We start from the raw sequence: 25,801 nt of genomic DNA, 5'->3' as shown, positions 1-25,801 counted from the left end.
CCACTGGCGATGCGATCGAGGTTTTGGCTCGCAGCCAAGAAGGGTCTGACCGCAGAGCCGCAATTTCACGCCAGGAGTTTCACACCAGCAGTGTCAGGCCGATGGCCGATCGGCTAGCCCTAACCCTTAAACTCTAACAATAAAGTGTCAGCGCATGCACGGAATGCCACTGGCCTGAAACCACGTGTGAAACTGCTGTTAGGCGTAAAACTGCAGCTCTGCAGACAGCTTGTAAGGAGGGAAGAACTTGCCGCCTTAATATCAGCTTCTTAGCAGAGGCACAATGTCCTCAGCTCCCTGCAAGTTGATTGGCTTGATAAAATGTCAATCAAGTTTATCAAATCAACTGACAATTTATCACTCTATTTTTCAATTCACATGCATTTCCATCACTTCCATTTTTATCAATTAATTATTGTCACTTCCACCCTTGAGGCTTTCCTGAAATGATAAATGGCAGTTGTGTGTTGTGAATGATGAATGACAATGATGAAACATGTTAAATGTTAAATGAATCAAATCACATTATAATTTACTACTCTATTTTTCATGTCACATTCTTACCGTTCTGTTTTCCAATTCACATCCATTTTCATCGCCTCAATGTTTATCAATTAATTTTTGTTACTTCCACCCCTCATGAAGGAGGAACTTAGAACGTTGAGATCGGTTCAGTGATGTGATGTGGCATGTTCAAAGGGGAGGAGTTGGTGTCGTAGGACAAGATTTTTCATGGCGAGAATACGATTGCTTTCCAGGATACAGATGAAAACTCTTCGCTAGTAATGTGCTGAAAGTTGCAGCTGCAAGTAAGTGTTCACGTTAATAAAATGTTATATACGTTTCTGATTCGCGAAATGTCGGATACAAATGTCGTAGTAACTGTTCGGGTCATAGGCGTTGACCAGGTTGAGGAAGCGACTCGTGTAAACATGACTCTGCCTAAAAAAGTTTTCAAAATGTTAAAATTACGCTTATGAATAAACCGTGAGGTGCAGAATGAGCTCAGTAAGAGCTAGGCAAGAAAGGAAGAACCGGCAGATACTTTATCTCCTATGTATTTTACCAGCTTACGAAACATAGCCTATCAACTGAGAACATATGAACTTTACGGTTGTTAAAATCGCCTGTATCTGGTCACGTTAACTGTCATTGCAAAAGTATTGTTACCATTCTAATAACAAAACTAGTTGTTTATTTTTAAACAAAGATTCTTATTTATTTATTTACATGTTGCCTGATTGATCCGTAAGCCACCACGGAGAGGCGCCAGTACACCCTTAAAGAAGAAATCTTAAGCGACCTTTCTTGTGGAAGTCAAATAAGTAAATCGATTTAAAACAAAAACGAACAGATAAACTCAACCATAGCCAAGTGATCCTTACTAGAATGGTAGGAAGAGCCATTTCAGAAACCTACTTCTGATGTTAAGTTGCATCTAAATATCATTTTTTGTAAAATTCCTATAGCATTACATGCCAGACATTGATTATATAATGCTATTGCACCCATATCTGATCGGAAATCATGCAGTTGACTTCTGTTTACCATTAGCACTTTATTACCTGCTGCATTACTCAATAAATCTAAATTGCATTATTTGAAACACAGTCCAACAAATTGCTAAATATGACTTAAAAAATCAGAAATGGACACTGGTAAAGTACTTATTTTTACTTTCTTGTTCCTAATACAGTAATTGAGAGACAAAGACAACCAATGTTTGTTATACTCAGTACTTGAGACTGACTTTTTCTCCAAAACCAAACTAAGCTAAAAATAGGGCTGTCTGGCTCAAAATCAACCTAGCACTCCAAATAACTGATAAAATGTTTGGATAAAGTTAAATGATTGTTGTTTGTTTTATATACATCTCTTTCTCTATGGAATGAAATAAAAACTGGATAGACAAAATAAAATCATAATAGTCCAGTAACACTATGAACACAAGCACATGGTATGATAGCCATTTGCACAACAACTTTTTACCTTTTCAGTGAAAGTGAAAGTCAGAGACTTTTTTCCAGAGTACGCTTGAGGTGCTGATGCATTGACCTTAAAAGTCTTCCGACTTTGTACAGTAATCCAGCTGTCCGAGGAACAGTATGGGGAGTGGCAAATGTCATATGCGTCTGCTGTATCATGAACCTTCAGCTCTTCCTGCATACTGAAACCCAGAGACAAACCGAAACCCAGACACTAACCCAATCACTCATCCAGTGTGAGGATTGCTTAATCAACAACACAGTTTCACATTTCAATGTAGTTTCACTGAAAAAAAGGACCATCATGTAAGGACGTGTATTTTTTTCAGTTGGCTTTAAGAGATAAACCACATTATGCTTGGTTAATGGTTAACGAATGTTTGGCTGTGTACAGATTATGCTGTATAGTATCTGGGTCAAAAACGTTTCCAGACATGCCAGGAATGGAAATTTAAGCAAATAATATACATATGTATAAATGAAGGGCATTCTGTACAGAAGAGAGACAGCAAACAATAAACGTAGAAACTACTTGGAATAAAAACCTAAAACTTTGTAAACTAAGCCCACTAACGCAGTTTTTTGGAACTAGCTAATATATTTTATACGAGTGAAACTGCAAACTGACTGATATAGACAAATGTTAGTCTGGTGTGTATCTCAGCTAGAGTGAACAGCTGAAAAATATTATAATTTTTAAGCTTTGGAAAGGAATAACAAGTGTCATTCCCTGGAAATGTAGAGACTTCAGTTTTTATTTTTTTCCCCCCATATTCCATTTCTGTTTTATTTTTTAGGCATTTGAATTCTTTGAAATGGGGAGTAGTCCGAGTACACTTGAACGGCATGGCTATACAGTCGTGAGGGAACTTGGACAGGCTGTCCTTGTGAATTCAAAGGATGGTGATCAGTGTGTCATCAAAAAAATTAATTTGAGAGAGGTAGGACTTTGCACTTATTTGTGTTGTATTTAAAATGGGTTATTACTTTAGCTTAACGAGTTTGCTTTGCTGCAAGTAATTACCTGTAAATAACTCACCTGATCTGTGACTTTTCGTAATAGGTCTAAAATGTGTTTTAAATGTATGCGTTTATCTGTTTGTGTTTACTAGCTCTGTTTTGTTTGTTAGGAAACAGGCAAAGGTTCAGGCAACACAGATGTTTGTGATGCTGTTGAAACACTTCTTGGGCTCAGCCATCCACACATTGTAAAACACAAAACAGCCTTTGCAGGTAAAAGGAAAAAAAAAAACAACAACAAATGCATTACTCTGTGTTTAACAGCCGCAATGTGTTAAAATTTCATATGCAATACACATCTGGTCCTCTTTTGCCTCTGTTTTCTTAGATTTGTTACTTTCTTTCAGTTAAGTTCACCTTGTATGTAAGAACTGCATTTGTCTGTGACAGCCACAAAACTCTTTGCAACTCTAAATGTAGTCTAGTGGTGTAATTATGTGAAAACTTTCATAATTTTCAGAGAAGATAGTGTGTTGACTGGTGTCAGTCTTGTGTGCTAAATTAGAGCACAGATGTTCATTTTGGTTGTGCAGAACTACTACACCTACTACTACTGTTTATGCTCCATCATAAGAAACTTTTCGTTGCAACCACAGAGATACAATTTCTTGTGCTGCTTTCCATGAATACTAAACTGTGCACACCTGAATTATAACTACTGTGACAAAGCAATCAAAACTATGACATCATCATGCTAAATGAGACATGACCCAAAAGTCTAACATTAAGTAAGGCGAAGACCAACAATGTCACTGTGAATAAGGCCTGGAAAAAACAGTACAACAGTATCACAGAAACTAAGACCGAAACCAGCTGTATAACAGTATCACACAAACTAAGGCCAAAATCAACAGCACAGCAGTGTCACAGTAAATAATGCCCAGACCACCAGTATAACAGTAAATAATGCCCAGACCACCAGTATAACAGTAAATAATGCCCAGACCACCTGTATGACAGTAAATAATGCCCAGACCACCAGTATGACAGTAAATAAAGCCAGGACCACTGTCACAGTAAAAAGGCCCAGACGGTATAACAGTATCAGTATCAGAGTGAATAAGGCCCAGACAAACACTGTAATAATATCACAGTAACTTAGGCTCAGAGCAACAGTATAACCGTATCATAGTGAATGAGGCTCAGGCCAACAGTACAACCATATCGCAGTAACCAAGGCCCAGCCCAACAGTATCACAGTAACCAAGGCCCAGACCAACAGTATCACAGTAAAGATGGCTCAGACGAACAGTGTAACATTATCTCAGTAAATAAGGCCCAGAGCAAAGTGTAACTGCAGATCACTAACATTACCACTTTATTTCCTTTCAGATGATGAATATATGTATATTGTCTCAGAGTATTGTAGTGGAGGAGATCTCTATCAGAAAATTAAAGAACAAAGTGAGAAAAGAGAAGCATTCTCAGAAGAACAGGTAATAACATAATATTACATTCCTCTTTGTTCATTGTTCTCACTTTCAAAGTGTCAGAACCTGTTTGTTGCAATGACCTCAGAACACAGTGTGAAAACCCAAAATAATGAGTGATCATTCTCGGTTATCCTGAGGGATAAACTCAGATTTCTGACGTGATATATCGTTGTCTGTGGGACTTCTATCGCAATAAATGTGAAGATGTAAAGAGATCCGACTGACAGTTTCTCATCCTCTATTTTGCTCTTAATCATATCATATCAGTACTTGAAAGCATATTAAGAGTGAATATTGTTCAAAGTGAACCCTTAGAATTAGACTGAACTGTTTATTGTATCTGGGCAGTAAGAACCTTAGTCAAATACATCGCCAGTGTCATTTTATATGTTTTCGTCAATATAACGTTTGTTTGCTTTCTATACTGTTTTCTGTCCCAGATTCTGGATTGGATTTTGAAGATCTGCATGGCATTGAAATATCTCCATGACCTGAATGTTCAACATGGAGATTTACAACCTAAAGTATGTTTGTCAGTTCAGAGTAGACCTAGAATTTAGATTTAAGGTTTTCTCAAAAGCATGAATGTTTCACATAAAATTTGATAAACAGTAAGATTACAACGCCAAAAGCATTTTTCCATTAAATAAAAGAACTACCATAACACTTTTTAATTTTTAAGTACGACTCTTTCTATTCTAAATTTCCCATTTAATCTTAACGTCAGCATAGTTACAGTACACGATTTTGAAAAATCTGCATGTCGATTAAACTTTTTTTCTCTCTCTCTTTTCATTATAACAGAACATTTTTTTCACTGAGTATGGAATGATTCGACTGGGAGAATTTGGAGAGTTTAATGAAAGGTTGGTGCTGTTTAAATTTAAACATCAAAAAATTTTATGTTGTGGCTTTGATGAACACACTCTCATCACCAAACACATCTAGTGTTTATTATACACATTATACACATATTTATTACATTTTTTCACATAAAATGTAAGAAGTGATCTTATGTTGTCAGAGCCAGGCAAGCAGGGTCTACAAAAGATGGAGCACTGTCATACATTTCTCCTGAGATTCTGGATGGAAAAACACACGATGAAAAAAGGTTATCCATCTGTCTGTCTATCTGTCTGTCTGTCTCTCAAGGTGTCTGTCTATCTAGGTGTCTGTTCATAAATACTGATTAGGAAAATAACTTTTTCATCCACATATCCATTTTGTGACTTCAGATATGTATGTGTGTATAAAATCCATGTAGCAATAAAAGATTTTATTGCTGCATCGCAACATTTGACATGTTTTTGCATGTAGTCATCTTCATGTTTTTTTTTTCTCTCTGTGACAGTGATATTTGGGCTTTGGGATGTGTCCTGTATGAGCTCTGCATGCTGAAAAGTGCTGTAGGTGTTCAGAAATACTGTTTCTTTGTGTTATTATTAATATAATAATAATAATAATAAAAATAATAATAATAACAACAACAGTAGTGGTGTTATGGCTGTGTGGGAACAGCACTACCTTTAATATGCTCTATATTTTAAGTGAAGATTTAAGGTGGGAGAAAAAATCGATACAGCTGAGTATCATGATATTTTTCAAGATTATATTATATCGATACAGTGGTGCAAAGTATCGGTATTTATTTATTTATTATTTATTTTTATGATTTTTATTTTTTGAATTTATTACATATACTTTTATTTTGGTAGTTACGTCTACTCTGTTAATATTACTTCTGAAATCCACAAGGTGGCGCAAGACCAAAAGGATGTCAGCGCCGTTAAGATGGCTGCTGAAACTCTCATACGTAACGCGCCGTCTGCTTTCATGGATGCTCCTGCCTAGGAGTCGATCCGGTAAACTTTTTATGTGTAAGCAGGGACCGTTAGCATTAAAATAACGATAGAAAGTACAGTACAATGCATACATAAGCCAGTAACACAGGCGTTTTTATGACTATCAAGACATATGTATTCTAGGTTATATATGTACTATACCGTCATACATCTAGCAGCGCAATTGCTTTGTGTACAAGAGACATGAGATACACATGTTGCGCGTGGGAAGCTGTTGTATTCGCTACGTTCGGGTCACGTCTGCTACATCCCGTTTTCCGAACGAGGATGTATGGGACCACAGACCTATACGCGGTCGAACGTTGACCCGACAGATATTATGCGGCGTAAGACCGTATTCACAAAAAATACAGTAGATAGTTCCGTTCACAGAATTAAACAGGAAGATTCAAGTGAAATAAATTGAGTCGTGTGTAATTTTCTTTATAACAAGCATTTTAATAATATATGGGAGAAATAAATCGCAAAGTGTCGCAGAACTGAATCGCAATACTTGTTCTATGGTAAAATGTGAAGAATCGCAATAATATTGTGTCGCCCAAATATCGTGATAGTATCTTGTCGCAGTTCCCACCCCTAGTGAAGATATTTCAAAACTGGGTTCCACTGACTTAGCAATTTTAGCCAATCCACATATATAACATATGTAAGATGTGTCTTAATTCAAGTAATTAAAAAAAAAAAAAGATCAGAGTCAGCCCCTTGAAACGATAGAAGCACTTTGTATTGCATCAAAGTTCATAGACCAGTTCATTTAATGTCTTACTGGGGGTTCTCAGGTTATTTCCTTAATTTTCAATCCTTCCTGTTATAAAACATAGTGTAATCTTATTGTATTCCTGTCTTTGCTAACAGTTCAGTGCAGAGAGCACCGTGAAGCTCATTCCCAAGATATTAAATGGATCTTACCCACCTCTCCCACACAACATCTCACATAATCTTCAGCAGCTAATAGAGGAGACCCTCCAGACAGATCCAGGAAAACGACCACTTGCTGGAGAAATTATATGGAAGCCTTTTGTCCTTAGCTTTCTTACAGCGAGGGTGAGTGCGATCACTGTAAATGTATACTTATTTTTCCAAACATTTCAACCAGGTTATCTTGTTTTGTAGTATTTCTCCAAGTTTGTATACAGTCTGTATCTAGAGGGCAGCTGCAGTTCATATGCACTTTTTTTACTTTTTAGTGGAAATGGAAGAAATAGAGTATCTGCAAAAAAAGACACTCTCAGTTTAATTTTCTCTTTTCTGGTAGTTACTGGAATTTGCAGCTGATTGCTTTTTCTCTCTGAGGAACAGTGTGGATGGTGGGAAAAGGAAAAATCCTGGTATACGTTATTGTGACACCTCTCTAATAACTTGATTCTGTTTTGTAGGGCAGTGTAAAACCTGTAGTTGTATTATGAAGCTACTAAATCTACTTTGTTTTTTGCAGAGTGAGAAAAGTATTGATGAGCTAAATGACAACCTCGTGAAGTTGAGAGCATTGGCTGATGGGTTGGAGAAGGTTCATTATGGAGCAACTGTTGGCAGTCTGACAGGAGGAGTGATTGGAGCAGCTGGTGGAATCACTTCAATAGTGGGATTGATCCTTGCTCCCTTCACTCTGGGTGCATCTCTAATCGTTACTGGAGTAGGTGTTGGGGTGGCAGTTGCTGGTGGCGCGACTGCTGGTATTTCCAACATCACTAACATGGTCAACCAGTCTACAGACCGCAAAAACATCCGGAGCATCATATTGGAATTTCAGGAAAAGATGAACTCTGTGGTCATATGTTTGCAGCACATCACAGAAGGCATGGAGGAACTGAAACATCAAATTTCCCTCAAAAATGAGCAACAGTCTCCCTCTGGGGGAACTATAGTGAAGGTTGGAACCAGAGTCAGTAGGGGTTTAGGTGCCGTTCCTGAGCTCGTTCGTTTGCTCCAGGTGGCAAACATGGGAAAGGTGGCAGCTCAGGCAGCCAGGGCAGTGCGTGTGGCTGAGGTAGCAACGGGGGTTTTCTCTGCGTTTTTTGTGGCTCTAGATGTTTTCTTCATTGCTATGGATGCCAAAGAGATCCACAACATCCGTACGACGAAAGCCTCTGAGGCTGATGACATGAAGTCTAAACTGGTCCTACAGTCCCCTGAAGCAACAGACAGCGATTCTGGTGCTGACCAAGAGCCAAAGTCAGAAACTATGAAGTTTGTTAAGAAGATCAGAGAGACTGCAGATGAACTCCAAATGAGTTTAGATGAATTAAAGGAGATCATTTCATTCATTCCTAAACTTCCTGATATAGATGCATAAATCTTAACCTGATACCACGTTAATCTTCTTACTTCCATACCTAGACTTCCTTCCATGACTTTGGCATAGAATGACAAAACATATAAATCTGTGCAAGAACACAATTTTTTTCTCTTTCTCTGAAAACAGTCCACACATCTCTACTAAAGGAAGGGACAGAAAAAAGAGATGATGTGCAATATCATTGTTAATATTTTTTACTATATGTGACATAAATGGATTGACATGTAGATGTTGAATGGATTTGACTTGATTGTAGTCAAGAGTTTTAGAGGGACCTTTACTGCTTGTGCAGTGCTACAGTGCTAGATCTTCATGTTGTTTTTTTCTTTTTTCTTTTTTACAGAGAACGTTTTGCATTAAACAAGAGGGACCTCCAAATAGACATGCTTTCTCAATAATGTATTTGTTTTAATTGAATTAAATAGTCTGTATTCCTTGTTATATAAATTATTCTTAGTATAATAATGCACACCAAATACTGATGGTAGCTTCATGTTCATCTTTCTTATTCGCTGCATTAATCATGTCTTATCAATGCTGAATGTGTCTTCCCTAGCCACTATTATTTAAGTACTTTACTACAAAACATACCATAGTGCTGTTGGCTGAGAAATAAATTCCATTTTATGTTGTACCACTTTGACTTGTGTTGTGTTGTGTTTGATGATAAACTAAATAAACAGAAGTGTATGTGAAATGTAATTTTTAGTCAAACAGAATTGAACACAGAGACACAGTCTGTCAGGGTCCTGATCAATGTAGAGGTATTACAACAGCCACATGTCAGTAGTACAGTCAAATTTTGTCTGTATAATGAGTATTTGAACATTACATTTTGAGTATTTGAACATTACATTTTAAGTAACCGTACGTGTTACGTCCCAGGTGTGATATAGGGGTATGGGTAAGGGATGCAGCATAAAAGGATTCCACCACCAGTGTTGTCTTGGGACAGTGCAACGACAAAGCAAAACAAACGGTCACAATCTGACAAAGAACAGATACCAGCACAGACTTAAATACACAGAACCATTGACTTCAAGGACAGGTGATTGGTGGAAGCAAATGAGGCAATAATAGAGATCAGGTGAGGGGCGGGGACAGGAGAACACAGGAACAAACAGAAGCACATGGCAATACACAAACAAAGGCACATGGCAACACAATACCCAGAATGGCCAGTAGGGCGGCCAAAAGACAAAGTCCTGACAGGAGTACTGACAGTACCCCCCCCCCCCCCCCTTAACGGACGCCTCCAGGCGTCGTAGCAGAAGGAGTTGGATGTCGGCGGCGGAAGTCGCTGATGAGCGTGGGATCCAAAATGTGCCGGGCTGGGACCCAGCACCTCTCCTCAGGACCGTAGCCTTCCCAGTCTACGAGGTACTGGAGCCCACGACCTCGGCGACGGACATCCAGCAGCTGGCGCACCGTGTACGCCTCTGACCCATCAATGAGCCGGGGGGGTGGAGGGGGTTTGGGGGCAGGACACAGGGTACTACGAACATATGGCTTGATCCGGGAAACATGAAAGGTGGGATGAATGCGCCGAAGAGTAGTAGGAAGCTTGAGACGGACTGCTGTGGGGCTGATGACTCTAACGATGGGGAAGGGTCCGATGAACCGAGGAGCCAGTTTGCGGGAATCTACTCTGAGGGGAAGATCTTGGGTGGACAGCCACACATGCTGTCCCCGGTGATACCGTGGAGCCTTGGAGCGATGCCTGTCAGCATGATGCTTCATCCTAGCCACGGCACGAAGAAGGGCAGAGCGTGCGTACCTCCATGTCCGGCGGCAGCGACGGATGAATGCCTCGGCAGAGGGCACGCCAACTTCCTCCTCCTGGTCTGGGAATAGGGGAGGTTGGTAGCCAAGGGAGCACTCGAATGGGGACAGGCCAGAGGATGAGGATGTGTGGGAGTTGATGGCATACTCTGCCCAGGGTAACTGCTGGCTCCAGGAGGCAGGATTCTGGGAAGCCATGCACCGCAACACCGTCTCCAGTTGTTGGTTAGCCCGCTCGGTCTGGCCATTGGTTTGTGGATGAAAACCTGAAGACAAACTGACGGATGCACCAAGAAGTTTACAAAAGGCGTTCCAGAAATTGGAAGTGAATTGTGGACCCCTGTCTGACACCACATCAGCGGGTAGCCCATGCAACCTGAACACATGCTGTATCATGAGGCTAGCAGTTTCTTTGGCAGAGGGAAGTTTGGGTAGAGGAATGAAATGTACTGACTTGGAGAAGCGATCCACAACGGTGAGGATAGTGGTGTTACCATCTGATGGAGGCAGACCAGTTACAAAGTCTAGCGAGATACGGGACCAGGGTCTCTTGGGAACAGGCAGGGGTTGTAACAGGCCAGCAGGGGGCTGGTTGGAGGTCTTGTTCTGGGCACAGACCGAGCAGGCTGCAACGAAGTTATGGATGTCATCATGCATGGAGGGCCACCAGAACCGCCGACCAATGAAGGCCTTAGTTCGTCTGATTTCAGGATGGCAGGACAGATGGGATGAATGACCCCACTGCAAGACCTGTGAACGGACAGAGCTGGGAACATAAACACGGTTAGTGGGGCACTGGCTGGGGCCTGCCTCGTTCAACTGGGCAGCGCGCACGGTGGACTCTATGTCCAACTGTGCAGCATCCACGAGACAGGAAGATGGAAGAATGGTATCTGGTTCTTGGGGACTCTCAGGAGAACTGAACCTTCGGGAAAGTGCATCAGGTTTTATATTCTTAGAACCAGGACGGTAGGACAGAGTGAAGTTAAATCTGGAGAAGAACAGGGACCAGCGAGCCTGACGGGAGTTTAGTCTTTTGGCGGTGCGGATGTATTCCAGGTTCTTGTGATCAGTCCAGACCAAGAATGGCACACGGGACCCCTCCAACCAATGCCTCCATTCCTCCAGTGCCAATTTAACCGCCAGCAACTCCCTGTTGCCGATGTCATAATGCTGCTCCGTGGGAGTGAGGCGGTGAGAGTAGAAGGCACAAGGATGGATTTTATGGTCCTTAGGGGAGCGTTGAGAGAGGACTGCTCCGACGCCAACATCCGAAGCATCCACCTCCACAATGAACTGAAGATCAGGGTCAGGCTGGATCAGGATGGGGGCCGAGGTAAAACGTTGCTTCAGGTCACGGAAGGCTGTTTCTGCTGCAGGGGACCAGAAAAATTTGACAACTGTAGAGGTTAGGGCAGTGAGGGGGGCAGCCAATGTGCTATAATTACGAATGAACCGGCGGTAAAAATTAGCAAAACCCAGAAAACGCTGAAGCTCCCGACGGTTAGTCGGTGTAGGCCAACCTAACACTGCCTTGATCTTTTGCTGATCCATCTGAACACTACCAGCTGAGATTACATACCCGAGGAAAGAAACTGTATCCCGATGAAATTCACATTTTTCTGCTTTAACAAAGAGCTGGTTCTCCAGCAGTCGCTGGAGGACCCTGCGGACATGAGAAATATGATCAGTAAGGGACTTGGAGAAAATCAGAATGTCGTCCAGATAGACAAAGACAAAGTGGTTAAGCATATCCCTGAGAACATCATTGACCAGGGCCTGAAACACAGCAGGTGCATTGGTTAATCCAAAAGGCATGACTAGGTACTCATAATGGCCAGAAGTGGTATTGAAGGCTGTTTTCCATTCATCCCCCTCACGGATTCGGACCAGGTGGTAAGCATTGCGGAGATCCAGCTTGGTGAAGACTGATGCCCCCTGTAGCAGTTCAAAGGCTGAGGTCATGAGAGGAAGAGGGTAACGGTTCTTAATGGTTATATCGTTGAGGCCCCGGTAGTCGATGCAAGGACGGAGGGATCTGTCCTTCTTCTCAACGAAGAAGAACCCTGCGCCTGCGGGTGAAGAGGAAGGACGGATAATACCTGCAGTCGGGGACTCTTGAATGTATCTATTCATAGCCTCCGTTTCAGGTTGGGACAGAGAGTAGAGGCGCCCCCTGGGAGGAGACGTGCCAGGCAGGAGATCTATGGCACAGTCATAAGGGCGATGTAGGGGTAAGGATGTGGCCCTGGACTTGCTGAACACGGCCTTCAGGTCCATGTACTCGGAAGGAACGGCTGAAAGATCTGGAAACTCTTCAGGAGATTCAGGTTCTGAAAACAGAGGAGTCTGAGCATGACGGAGGCAGTGAGAGAGGCAGAATGAACTCCAGCCCACAATTTTATTGCTGCTCCAGTTTATGTGTGGGTTATGTTTGGCTAACCAGGGGTGACCGAGGACAATGGGAGCTTGAGGGGAGTCAATGACATGTAAGATTAACTGTTCATGATGATTACCAGAAAGACTGAGACTCACCGGGGTGCTGACATGGGTTACGTTTGCCAATCTCTGTCCATTCAACGCATGGGCCACCATTGGCACCTCAAGCGTAGAAGTGGGCAACCCCCACTGAGTGGCCAGGCAGGAGTCGATGAAGTTCTCCTCAGCCCCGGAATCAACCAATGCCAAAATTTCGAGCCGTTGGTCCCTCCATTCAAGAGTGGCAGGAAGAAGTGTGCGTTGCATCGAGGAGAGTTTGACAGGAGTCACGCCCATCGGTACTCCTCCTCCTACTGGAGAGCGTCGGCTTTTTACTGGGCAGGTGGCAATGAAGTGACCCAGCTGACCACAATACAGGCAGGAACGGGTAGTCATTCTTCTCTGTCTCTCCACTGGGGTCAGGCGGGCACGGTCGATTTGCATGGGTTCAGGCTCAGAAGTGTGGAAATGGGATGGGGATGAAAGACATGGGAATGGCGGTTGATTGGCTGGAACTTTGGTGGATGCCCTCAGAAAACCCCCAGGAACTCTACCTTGGTGGCGCTGCTGTAGCCGTGAATCAATTCGGATGGCCAGGCCTACCAAGGCCTCACAGGTGTCGGGCAGGTCCTGGGTGATTAGTTCATCCTTGATGTCTTCGGAGAGGCCGTTCAGGAAGGCGTCATAAAGCGCATCTGGATTCCAACCACTGGAGGTGGCCAGAGTCTGAAAGTCAATGGCGTAATCGGACACAGATCTGCGCCCCTGGCGCATGTGTAGCAGTTCACGGGCAGCCTCACGCCCATGTTTTGAGCGGTCAAATACTCTTGTCATCTCCTCAGAAAAAGACAGAAAATTATTACAGAAAGGTGATTTGACCTCCCAGACGGCTGTTCCCCACTGCCTCGCCCGACCAGACAGCTGAGTGATAATGTAAGCAACTTTAGCTCGTTCAGTGGGAAATGTAGAAGGTTGCAGCTCAAAAATAAGTGAACACTGAGACAAAAAAGAACTGCAAGTGCCAGGCTCACCCGCATATTTTTCAGGAGGAGGCAGGCGGGGCTCGTGGACATGTGGAGAGGGCAAAGATGGGGAGGTCAGGGTATCCGAAGAACTTGTGGTTGGGACGTGTGGGCCACTCTGGGAAAGCCGGAGAGACTGGATACGGACTGTTAATTCTGCGATGTTGGCAGCAAGCGAATCCAGGGTCTTGCTTAGGGAATTCAGCTGGGCCTGGTGTCTTCCCAGCATTCTTTCTTGCTGTTCCAGGGCAGATTTCACATGACTGGGGTCTGCTGGGTCCATCTTGGTCAGATTGTACTGTGAGGGTTTGACGGACCAAGACCCAATCGCAGACCCACTGGGTAAAATAAGATTTATTCAAAAAACAAAAATCAATCTCAGAAATAGTGTCCAGTCCAAGGTCAAATCCAGATGTGCAGAGAGCAAACAATTCCAAGACGTAAGGCAAAAGATTGGTCAAAAACAGAGTACAAACAGGGTCAAAGCCAGAGATCCACAGGGCAACCAAATCCGAAACGTCGAGCAGAAACAGGTCCAGGTAAATACAGTAAAACTTACAAATCACAGGGGGCAGAACTCACACAGGCAGGAACAGACAGAAAACGGTCACAATCTGACAAAGAACAGATACCAGCACAGACTTAAATACACAGAACATTGACTTCAAGGACAGGTGATTGGTGGAAGCAAATGAGGCAATAATAGAGATCAGGTGAGGGGCGGGGACAGGAGAACACAGGAACAAACAGAAGCACATGGCAATACACAAACAAAGGCACATGGCAACACAATACCCAGAATGGCCAGTAGGGCAGCCAAAAGACAAAGTCCTGACAGGAGTACTGACACTAACCCCTGTACAGTGAAATACTGTGGCGGGGATCCCCCCTTACCTGTCCTTCTCCCACGATAATCGAAACAAACAGAAATAGTCCAAAAAAGAAGTCAGAAAACGATACTGAGTCAAACACAGTATTGGCAAGTTTGTAAATGGCAAAAACACGAAAGCACACTGAGTCGAACGGCGAGATCGGAATCTGTACATTTCAAAGACGGGCATTTATAAATTTGGGTGTTCCGTCTTTGGTTGGCCGAGACGAAAGAGGCACTCCCTCTGGGGGCCCCAAGCAGCCGTTTAGTTCGTTATGCGTCAGGCCGACTCTGCTCTCATCAGCATTACTGACTCCTACCACAACTTGTCCAGCGTCAGTGTGTTATAGATGGCCTTGGAAAGTGAACGGATGAATGGGAGGGAGGCAGATTCATAAAAACAGGAGAAAAAGGAAAATTGTCTCTTATTGAAACTGTGATTTAACTCACTTTTACTACTCTTGTGATCACCTTAGTTTTTAAAAAATCGTGCACATAGAGCAATTATGTTACACCATGACATGAGCTCAATTATTTATTGATCTTTTCAAGCTGATCTGTTACCTGACATCAGGTTCCACAGTTTAAAGATCTGGTCTTTGGGTGTAACCCCCCCAGTCTTCAGCAGGACCTACAGAAACATGCTTGAAGTATTCTGGAATTTTTGTCCAGGTGCCAGCATACTTTGTGTAGAGTTCACAGGCATCATTCACTCCAACCACTTGGCCTATCCCAGCACCAGTCTGCTTTAGCTTACCTTCCACATATCTACAATCAAATGCTGAGATGACACAGAAGCGACACAGCTGAGATTCCCAGGTCCCTAATCATAAGGGATTGTTGTTTATACGGAGCACATACACCACAGGCTCGGATTGGCCATCGGGAGAGGCGGAACTTTTCCCGGTGGGCCGCTGCCATTGGTGGGCCGCTGGCTGGCCTTAGTGGACTGCAAAACTACATGGGACCTAATTAAATTCAAATTTAAACTTTCGTTCTTAAAAAAAAGATATTTGTAACTTTTAACACTACTATATAAACGCCTTAATTGATTGAGAAAAAGTCCAGAACCGTGTCCACCGAATATTTAATTTATTTTGGAAATTTTAAATCACAGAAAAAGAGGATAAACTTGCTTCGTCTTGGGGAGCTGTCTGCTGTTTAGGTTGCTTTTACCTCGTGCCTGAGAAAGTCCATCTCCACTGCTCTGGTCCCCCAGTTTCTTGCTCTTGCCATTTTTGCCTTTACATTACCAATCCGCCAAAATGCAAGCGTGGGTGGCTTTTAAAGGTAATGAGAGTTTACACTCTGATTGGTGTATTGCACATTAGGCCCAGAACTCATCTATGAGTTAATTAAGTGCCCCAATACAAGCCCTTTAGACCACGGGCCACACTTTGCACCCATTTTATCCATTTAAACAGCAAAAGAGTTGTAACCACGCCCTAAAAGCACTTATTTCGTCGACCATGCGCTTTAGGTCGTTAAAATAGAAACCTTAGTCTTCTATTCTGTGATGACCTGTGTGTGATAACACGCTATATAATATTAGGCTATAATGCGGCTATCCTGTCGGAAATGATATGGTTACTCTAAAGATATAGGTCCCTACATGATGCTGGAAACTTAAGCTTGTTACTACGTGGTAACTATATGGTAATACCTCTCAATGAGCAGTAGGCCACTGGAACTCGTGATTTCCTGGTAAAATTAAGTGTCCCAGTCCGACCCTAGTACACAGTTTATGTGAATGAGAACAAATATATATGAGACGTCTAGAATTTTATTGCATTTAATTAGATCACTGTTGATAATCCCAAAATCTGCAGAAAAAAATGGTTGCAATCGTCAGTGTTGCAGACAAGCATAAAGATTATTATTATTTTTTAAGGTAATTTTCTTAAAACTTCAGTTTTCTTGTTACCTGATGCACATCTTCCAAAGATGACAACAAAGGAAAACACCTAGATGTGATTAAATGCCATCTTAACAGAAATCTGAAGCAGGAAAAACAGGCTGTCATAAACAGACAGTGATAAATATACACCAAATACACTGAATTACTCAATGACATACGTTTTTGTTGGCTGATCTCAGAAAGTGAAAACTCTGAAACTGGGAGAAATGCTGGGCTTATATATAAATTTAAGAAACTCATTATTCTTCCAATCAGAATTTCAAATAAGGTGAGTGCAAATAAGCACACACTACGTCACATTCAAAGGGCATCAGAATGAAACATAGATGTTATGTAAAGGAAAAAAAACTCCTTTATGGTCACAGAAAACTCATCTTACAGAAAGGGGGAATGTTGTACTTACTTTAAATGTCAGCAAACAACTGAGATGTTTGCAGAAGTCACTCACCTCAGAATGACTTCTGTATCTTTTAAGCAGTCTCATTATTTCAAAACTTCACATTTCAGTTAATTCCTCAGCAGTAAATACCGAAACTTTATTCAAATTGAAGGCAGAAGAACCTGCTATTAACATCTTCCAAATGTAAAAACATAAACTGAAACACATTCAGTAAATAATACTCCTGAGTGTGTGAACAGTTGATTTCAGAATATTAATTCTGCATTTCTTTTCACACCTCAAGTCATATGAACCATGAATTAGTTGCACTGTGGTTTGTAGTCTTGTGGGATGCTGCAAAACATCCACGTTTTGAAAGATTTGTTTCATGTTGTGGCCAGCAGATGGAACTCTAAACTTCAAAGCGATGCAAGTCCATTCTCTCACATAAAGTGTGTCTCAGCAGCAGGGATGTACCAGAATCTGAATATGTTATGCAGGAGAGAGCACAAATAATGAGGTGGAAACAGATATTTCTCCATCCTGACCACGACAACCTATACATGAAAATGAAACTTAAAACCTGTAGTTTTTAGCCCTACACACACACACACACACACACACACACATTATATATATATATATATATATATATATATATATATATATAGAGAGAGAGAGAGAGAGAGAGAGAGAGAGAGAGACAGAGAGAGAGAGATGCGGGAGCCTTCTGTAAAAGCACAAGTATACCACATGATTCAGTAGCTTGTAACACCACCATTAGCAGCAATAAATTGAAAGTAATTGTTTTCTACACAAGTTTGTGGAGTTTGAAAAGCACCTCCCCCCATTACTGTCTGACCTTGGGGGGGGAATTTGGCCGGACACCCGCTGATGGGAACACTGGCGACTCGCTTAACAAAATATCCTCTTTGTTGACGCCCCCTTACTCAGTTCTCTCTCAACCGTTATAAATGAAAGAATCAGGAAGTGCACATTTCATTGCTTGTGGAAAGCGGTAATCTGAAAGCATTGAAACAGAAGAATGTTCTAAGAAAAGGTGAGTTATAACTAACATTAAGACCATATGCATTTATAGAATCACAGCGGTTAATGTTTACTTTCATGGTTATCACATAAATGTTGCTATTGGTAACATTTCCTTTCCAAGTATTGCATACATAATTTGACATCTTGGGTGTATTCTACACTGTCAATGAGCAAAACAGCAGATATTTCCTTCTTTACTGTTTCTTTGACAAACACATTCATAGTTGAAGTGAAAGGATTAGAGCACTGTTTCTATTACTACCTCTTCAGCTCAGATGACTTCAGCATTATGTACTGTGTGGTACACTGGCGCTCTCGAGATCCTGTTCGCTGTCGAGTTGAATAAATGATTTAAGTCTATACTATGACTGATTCTCTTTGTATTGTGCACTTGCCTGTGGTTAGTTCTTTACTGTGATGGAAACTTTAAGCTAAACTGCAAAATCTGCAATATGTTTCATGTTTCATGTTAACCTGTGTTTACCCACGTGCACTCACATAACCGCACTCACAAAACGAAAAAATAGGCATAAAAGAAACTTTGCCATTGGTCGAGCTGTAGGTGTTCTCTCGTGGAAAAAAAGGAAGAAAGAACATTTCTGTGGTAAAACAGACCTTAGTGCTTCACTCCACGCCCGTCAGAGCATGTAAACGAAGCCTACTGATGCAGATTTGGAAATACACTCTAAATCATATTGAATTTTAACGTTTCCTTAATATACTGTATATGAACGAAACTGCAAACTGATTGATACCGACAATTGTTAAGTAGGTGTGTATCTCAGCTAGAGTGAGTAGCTGAAAAACATTATAATTTTTAAACTTTGGAAAAGAATAACAATAGTTATTTTTTTTAGCTTTCTTTTTAGCTTTTTTTTTTTTTTTTCTTTTAATATTTTGTAGTATTCCATTTCTGTTTTATTTTTGAGGTGTCTGAATACTTTGAAATGGGGAGTAGTCCGAGTACACTTGAAAGGCATGGCTATACAATCGTGAAGGAACTTGAACAGGCTGTCCTTGTGAATTCAAAGGATGGTGATCAGTGTGTCATCAAAAGAATTCATTTGAAAAAGGTAGGACTTTGCATTTATTTAATAATTTATGTATTTAAAATGGGTTTTTACTTTAGCTTCATGAGTTTACCATGCGTTAAGTAATTAACTGTACATATCTTCCCTGCTTTGAGCGGCTAAAGTGTGTTTCAAATATATGTGTGTTTATCTGTTTGTGTTTACTGGCTCTCTGTGGTTTCTTAGGCAACTTTCAGAAGTTCAGGTCACACAGATATCTCTGAGGCTCTCGAAACTCTTCGAAGCCTCAGCCATCCACACATTGTAAAACATAAAACAGACTTTGCAGGTAAAAGAAAAAACAAATACATTATGCTGTGTTTAACAGCTACATATTTCTGTGTTAAAAGTTCTTATATGATACATGTCTGGTATTCTTTTGCCTCTAAACTGTTTTCTTAGATTTGTTAGTATTTGAGTCTTTCAGTTAACAGCATACCTTTATGACAGTCCCAAAAGTCTCAGTCTAATGCAAAATAACGCAGTCTAGTGATTTCATGTAATTATGTGAACAATTTTCGTAATTTTCAGATAATATTGAGCACCCCAGAGATGATAATGTGTTAACTGGTGGTAGATGGCAGTCTTGTTTGCTAAATTAGCACACAGATATTCATTTTGATTGGTCAGAGTTATTTTATTTATGCTCCATCATAAGAAACTTTCCCTTGCAACCACTGAGATACAGTTTCTTGTGCTGCTTTCCGTGAACACTATATTGTGCATATTATAACTATTGTGACAAAATCAATCAAAACTACTACAATATCACGCTAAATGAGGCTTGGCTCAAAAGTATAACAGTAAATTAGACCAACAGTGTCACTGTGAATAAGGCCTGGAAAAACAGTATGGTAAAATCACAGTAAGTAAGACCCAAATCAGCAGTACAACAGCATTGCAGTCACTAAGGCCGAAATCAGCAGCACAACAATGCCACAGTAAATAATGCCCAGACCACCAGTATAACAGTGCATAAAGCCAGGACCACTGTCACAGTAAATAATGCCCAGACCACCAGTATAACAGTGCATAAAGCCAGGACCACTGTCACAGTAAATAATGCCCAGACCACCAGTATAACAGTGCATAAAGCCAGGACCACTGTCACAGTAAATAATGCCCAGACCACCAGTATAACAGTGCATAAAGCCAGGACCACTGTCACAGTAAATAATGCCCAGACCACCAGTATAACAGTGCATAAAGCCAGGACCACTGTCACAGTAAAAAAGAAAGGCCCTGACGGCATAACAGTATCCGAGTGAATAAGGTCCAGACAAACACTATAATATTGTCCAAGAAACTTAGGCTCAGAGTAGCACTATAACAGTATCAAAGTGAATAAGGCCCTGACCAACAGTACAACAGTATCATAGTAACTAAGGTCCAGACCAGCTGAATCACCGTAAAGATGCCTCAGACCAGCAGTGTAACATTATCTCAGTAAATAAGGCCCAGAGCGAGATAAAGCAGTAGATCACCAACATTACCACTTTATTTCCTTTCAGATGATGAATATATGTATATTGTCTCAGAGTATTATAGTGGAGGAGATCTCTCTCAGAAAATTAAAGAACAAAGTGAGAGAGGAGAACCATTCTCAGAAGAACAGGTAATAAAATAATATTATATTCTTCTTTGTTCATCGTTCTCACTTTCAAAGTGCAAGATTCTGTTTGTCGCAATGATCTCAGAACACAGTGTGAAAGTCTAAAATAATGAGTGATAATTGGTGGTTATCCTGTGGGGTCCTGTCTTGCTGTGCATCACGTTATCTGAAAATCACCTAGTTTTCATGACTCAGCACTTACTCAGCTTTTTCATCTGGTAAATTGTTGGCTGTGGGACATTTTTAGCAATAAACATGAGATGTAAAGAGATCCAGCTGATAGCTTTACATCCTCTGTTTTTCTCTTAATCATGTCAGTAATTGAAAACATATTAAGAGTGAGTATTCTTCAAAGTGAACCCTTAAAATTAGACTGAACTGTTTGTTGTATCTGGGCAGTAAGAACCTTAGTCAAATACATCATCAGTGTCGTTTTATATGTTTTCGTCAATATAACGTTTGTTTGCTTTCTATACTGTTTTCTGTCCCAGATTCTGGATTGGATTTTGAAGATCTGCATGGCCTTGAAATATCTCCATGGCCTGAATGTTCAACATGGAGATTTACAGCCTACAGTATGTTTGTCAATTCAGAGTAGACCTAGAATTTAGACTCAAAGTGTTCTGAAAAGCATATATGTTTGTGATAAAATTTGATAAGCAGCAATATTACAACAGACTGTTTGGAATATGCCAAAAGCATTTTATTAGGTTAAATAAGGGTCCTACTAATTTCCACACTACACCACACTATACCACACTACACTGTACCACACTGCACCACACTATACCACACTACACCACACTGTACCACACTGTACCACACTGTACCACACTATACCACACTACACCACACTGTACCACACTGAGCCACACTACACCACACTATACCACACTGAACCACACTGTACCACACTGTACCACACTACACCACACTGTACCACACTACACCACACTGTACCACACTGTACCACACTACACCACACTGTACCACACTACACCACACTACACCACACTGTACCACACTACACCACACTAGACCACACTACACCACACTGTACCACACTGAACCACACTGTACCACACTGTCTTTGAGGTGAAAAAAAATAAAATTAATAAAAACAAAAACAGTGTTGTACTATATAAAAAACTATGTGTTGTACTATATAGAAACAACTAATCAGGTATTTTTGTGGTATCATGTGGTGTACTGTCGTATTATGTGGTGCAATGTGGTACAGTGTGGTGTAGTGTGGTACAGTGTGGTGTAGTGTGGTACAGTGTGGTGTAGTGTGGTGTAGTGTGGTACAGTGTGGTGTAGTGTGGTACAGTGTGGTGTAGTGTGGTACAGTGTGGTATAGTGTGGTACAGTGTGGTATAGTGTGGTGCAGTGTGGTACAGTGTGGTGTAGTGTGGTACAGTGTGGTACAGTGTGGTGTAGTGTGGTACAGTGTGGTGTAGTGTGGTACAGTGTGGTACAGTGTGGTGTAGTGTGGCAATTAGTAGGACCCAATAATAATAATAATAATAATAATAATAATAACAACAACAACAATAAAAAAACAGTTTTTAATTTTTAAGTTAAAACCTTGTATTCTAAACCTCAGCATAGTTAGATGAGTTTGTATGTCATTTAAATGTTTTTTATTTTCTTTAATCATGACAGAAAATTTTTTTCACTGAGTATGGAATGATTCGACTGGGAGAATTTGGAGAGTTACATGAAAAGTTGGTGCTCTTTAAAAATAAGACTTTGATAACCACATTCTTACCACCAGACACAGTACATGTATTTGTCTGTTTATTATATACTGACTTTTTATTTACTCAAAATGTAGGAAGTGATCTCATATTTTTTTATGTCAGAGCCAGTGAAGCAGGGTCTACAAATGCTGGAGCGCTGTCATACATTTCTCCTGAGATACTGGAAGGAAAAACATACGATGAAAAAAGGTTATCCATCTGTCTATCTGTCTGTCTCTCAAGGTGTCTGTTCACATAAGTGTCTGTTTCATCATCCTTCTACTGATTTTGTCATTCATTCATTCATTCATTCATATATAAGCAATAGTACATTTTATAACAACATTTGACATGCTTTTGCATTCAGTCATCCTCGTGTCTTTCTTTTTTGTTTTTTGTTTTTTTTTCTCTTTGACAGTGATATTTGGGCTTTGGGATGTGTCCTGTATGAGCTCTGCATGCTGAAATGTGCTGTAGGTGGTTGGAAATACTGTTTGTTTGTGTTATTAATAGCTTAATAATAATAATAAGAGAATAGAACAGACTAGAATGGCTTTATTACCTTTGCACGTCATCGCACAATGAAAAGTGTTGTGCTGCTCCTGAAACAGTTCATTTAACATTACAAACAAGTAATTCCTGTCTCTGCTAACAGTTCAGTGCAGCGAGCACCGTGAAGCTCATTCCCAAGATATTAAATGGATCTTACCCACCTCTACCACACCACATCTCACATAATCTTCAGCAGCTAATAGAGGAGACCCTCCAGACAGATCCAGGAAAACGACCACACGCTCGAGAAATTTTAGGGAAGCCTTTTGTCCTTAGTTTTCTTACAGCGAGGGTAAGCCTTATCACTGTATATGTATACTTATTTTTCAGATATTTCAATAAGGTTATCTCGTTCTGAGGAAATGGAGGAAATAAAGTAGAGTATCTGCAAAAAAAAAAAAAAAAGACTCAGTTTCATTGGATTGGATTTTACAGTGTGGATGGTGGGAAAAGGAAAAATCCTGGTATACGTTAGTGTGGCACCATTCAAATAACTTGATTCTTTCTTGTAGGTCAGTGTAAAATGTGTAGTTGTATTATGAAGCTACTAAATCTGCTTTGTTTTTTGCAGAGTGAGAAAAGTACTGAAGAGCTAAATGAAAACCTGGTGAAGTTGAGAGCATTGGCTGATGGGTTGGAGAAGGTTCATTATGGAGCAACTGTTGGCAGTCTGACAGGAGGAGTGATTGGAGCAGCTGGTGGAATCACTTCAATAGTGGGAGCGATCCTTGCTCCCTTCACTTTGGGTGCATCTCTAATCGTTACAGGAGTAGGTATTGGGGTGGCAGTTGCTGGTGGCGCGACTGCTGGTATTTCCAACATCACTAACATGGTCAACCAGTCTACAGACCGCAAAAACATCAGGAACATCATCTTGGAATTTCAGGAAAAGATGAACTCTGTGGTCACATGTTTGCAGCACATCGCAGAAGGCTTGCAGGAGCTAACAAGGCAAATTTCTCTCGAATATGAGCAAAGGTCTTCCTTTGCAGGTGATATGGCGAGGGCTGGAGCCAGAGTTAGTAGGGGGTTAGGTGGCATCTCTGAGCTCATTCGTTTGCTCCAGGTTGCAAACATGGGAAAGGTGGCAGCTCAGGCAGCTAGGGCAGTGCGTGTGGCTGAGGTAGCAACGGCGGCTTTCTCTGCGTTTTTTCTGGCTGTAGATATTTTCTTCATTGCTATGGATGCCAAAGAGATCCACCACATCCGTACGACGAAAGCCTCTTTGACTGATGATATGAGGTATAAACTGGTCCTACAGTCCCCTGAAGAAACAGACAGCGATTCTGGTGTTGACCAAGAACCAAAGTCAGAAACTATGAAGTTTGTTAAAAAGATCAGAGAGACTGCAGATGAACTCCAGAAGAGTTTAGATGAATTAAAGGAGATCATTACATTCATTCCTAAACTTCCTGAAATAGATACATAAATCTTATCCTGACATCACGTTAATGATTTACTTTCCTCACTGTTTCATGTACTGTAGTGTACTGTAAGGAAAGACAAAAATCTGATCTTCTTACTTCCATTATTTTAGCTTATAATGACAAAAAAAATGACATTATGCAATACCACACATTTTACAATAGTGTAATACCACACCTCTTACAATAGTCCACATATCTCTGTCAAAGGAAGGGGTTAAAAGAGGGCACGATGATGCAATATCATTGTTAACATTTTTACTGTGTATGACATTTAAATGATACATTGAATGGATTTGACTTGATTGTCGTTAGGAGTTTTAGAGGGATCATTACTGCCTGTGCGACGCTACTATACTTCCACGTCGTGTTCTTTGTAGAGATCATTTTGCATTAAACTAGACTCATCCAGATAGACATGCTTTTGAAATATCTACTTCTTGCTATATAAATTATTTTTAGGATAATAATGAAGGGCAGCATCATGGTTTTGTTTTCTTTTGTTTTCTTATTGCCTGTATTAATCATTTGTTAAGTTATCATTTCTGAATGTGTCTTGCCTAGCCACTATTATTTGAGTACTTTGCTGCAACATATACCATACTGTTCTTGGCTGAGAAATAAATCCCATTTTGTGCTGTTCCACTTTGAAATACTGTATATTATGATATGCTATGCTACATTACGTTATGCTTTTCATGATGAACTACATAAATGGAAGTATGTGAAGTATCATATTTAACCGAACAGAATTAAACACAAAGTCAGGACTCTGTGCAATGCAGAGGCATTTTAACAGCCACATTTCAGTAGAACAATAATATTTTGTCTGGACAATGAGTATTTAAACATTACATTTCAAGTAACCATATGTCAAAAAGATGTGCAATATAATTTAACTAAACAGTCAAGATAAACACGCAGTGAACATTTGTAAGATAAATTTGAGGTCTGCTGTAAGAGATTTGCTAAGTCTCAAAGACAAGAAACTTCAGGCGTGATCAACTATTCCTTTTATTCCAATAGCATGATAATGGGAGAGTGCACTCTAGTCACTTTGAGCACAGTCTCTCCGAAAACAAAGAAACACAGAGTGTTTATACGGTGGAATATGAAACTTACATGACACGTAGGGTGGGGCGGTCACTTCTAGGTATTATTCTCACTTTCCTAGTTAAGCTATACCTGTTCTGAGAGCTTCTAGCTTGTCTTCACCTCAAACATCCTTGACGCTTCACTCTCTTGCAGAACCTTGGGGTGAACGGGGGGTCAAAACTGTGTGGCACGTTTCCCAGTCACCGCTTG

General features: G+C 40.8%; 2 protein-coding genes across 2 annotated transcripts; both read left to right on the top strand.

Moving 5' to 3' along the window:
- Positions 1–725: 725 nt before the first annotated feature.
- On the top strand, positions 726–9,230 carry LOC115817459 (serine/threonine-protein kinase Nek11). The gene is made up of 10 exons (XM_030780763.1): positions 726–809; positions 2,783–2,926; positions 3,116–3,218; positions 4,338–4,441; positions 4,879–4,962; positions 5,243–5,304; positions 5,463–5,549; positions 5,790–5,844; positions 7,156–7,344; positions 7,736–9,230. The coding sequence occupies exons 2-10, from the start codon at positions 2,801–2,803 to the stop codon at positions 8,591–8,593; spliced, it is 1,668 nt and encodes a 555-aa protein (XP_030636623.1). The 5' UTR covers positions 726–809; positions 2,783–2,800; the 3' UTR covers positions 8,594–9,230.
- Positions 9,231–22,467: 13,237 nt separating this feature from the next.
- On the top strand, positions 22,468–24,501 carry LOC115816466 (uncharacterized). The gene is made up of 5 exons (XM_030779420.1): positions 22,468–22,505; positions 22,644–22,730; positions 22,939–22,993; positions 23,176–23,364; positions 23,644–24,501. Exons 1-5 carry the CDS (start codon positions 22,468–22,470, stop codon positions 24,499–24,501), a joined length of 1,227 nt encoding a protein of 408 aa, XP_030635280.1.
- The last annotated feature ends 1,300 nt before the right edge of the window (positions 24,502–25,801 follow it).

Source organism: Chanos chanos, chromosome 7 (genome assembly GCF_902362185.1).
Source record: "Chanos chanos chromosome 7, fChaCha1.1, whole genome shotgun sequence".
NCBI classification, from domain to species: domain Eukaryota; kingdom Metazoa; phylum Chordata; class Actinopteri; order Gonorynchiformes; family Chanidae; genus Chanos; species Chanos chanos.
Note: the sequence above shows the minus strand (reverse complement) of the source record. Positions and strands in the feature narration are given on the sequence as shown.

Coding starts and splice junctions, on each gene's coding strand:
- LOC115817459 (XM_030780763.1), top strand. CDS start 2,801: ATGGGGAGTAGTCCGAGTACACTTGAACGGCATGGCTATACAGTCGTG. Junction 2,927..3,115: donor AAAAAATTAATTTGAGAGAG/GTAGGACTTTGC, acceptor TTTGTTTGTTAG/GAAACAGGCAAAGGTTCAGG. Junction 4,442..4,878: donor AAGCATTCTCAGAAGAACAG/GTAATAACATAA, acceptor TTTCTGTCCCAG/ATTCTGGATTGGATTTTGAA.
- LOC115816466 (XM_030779420.1), top strand. CDS start 22,468: ATGATTCGACTGGGAGAATTTGGAGAGTTACATGAAAA. Junction 22,506..22,643: donor TTTGGAGAGTTACATGAAAA/GTTGGTGCTCTT, acceptor TTTTTATGTCAG/AGCCAGTGAAGCAGGGTCTA. Junction 22,731..22,938: donor AAAACATACGATGAAAAAAG/GTTATCCATCTG, acceptor TCTCTTTGACAG/TGATATTTGGGCTTTGGGAT.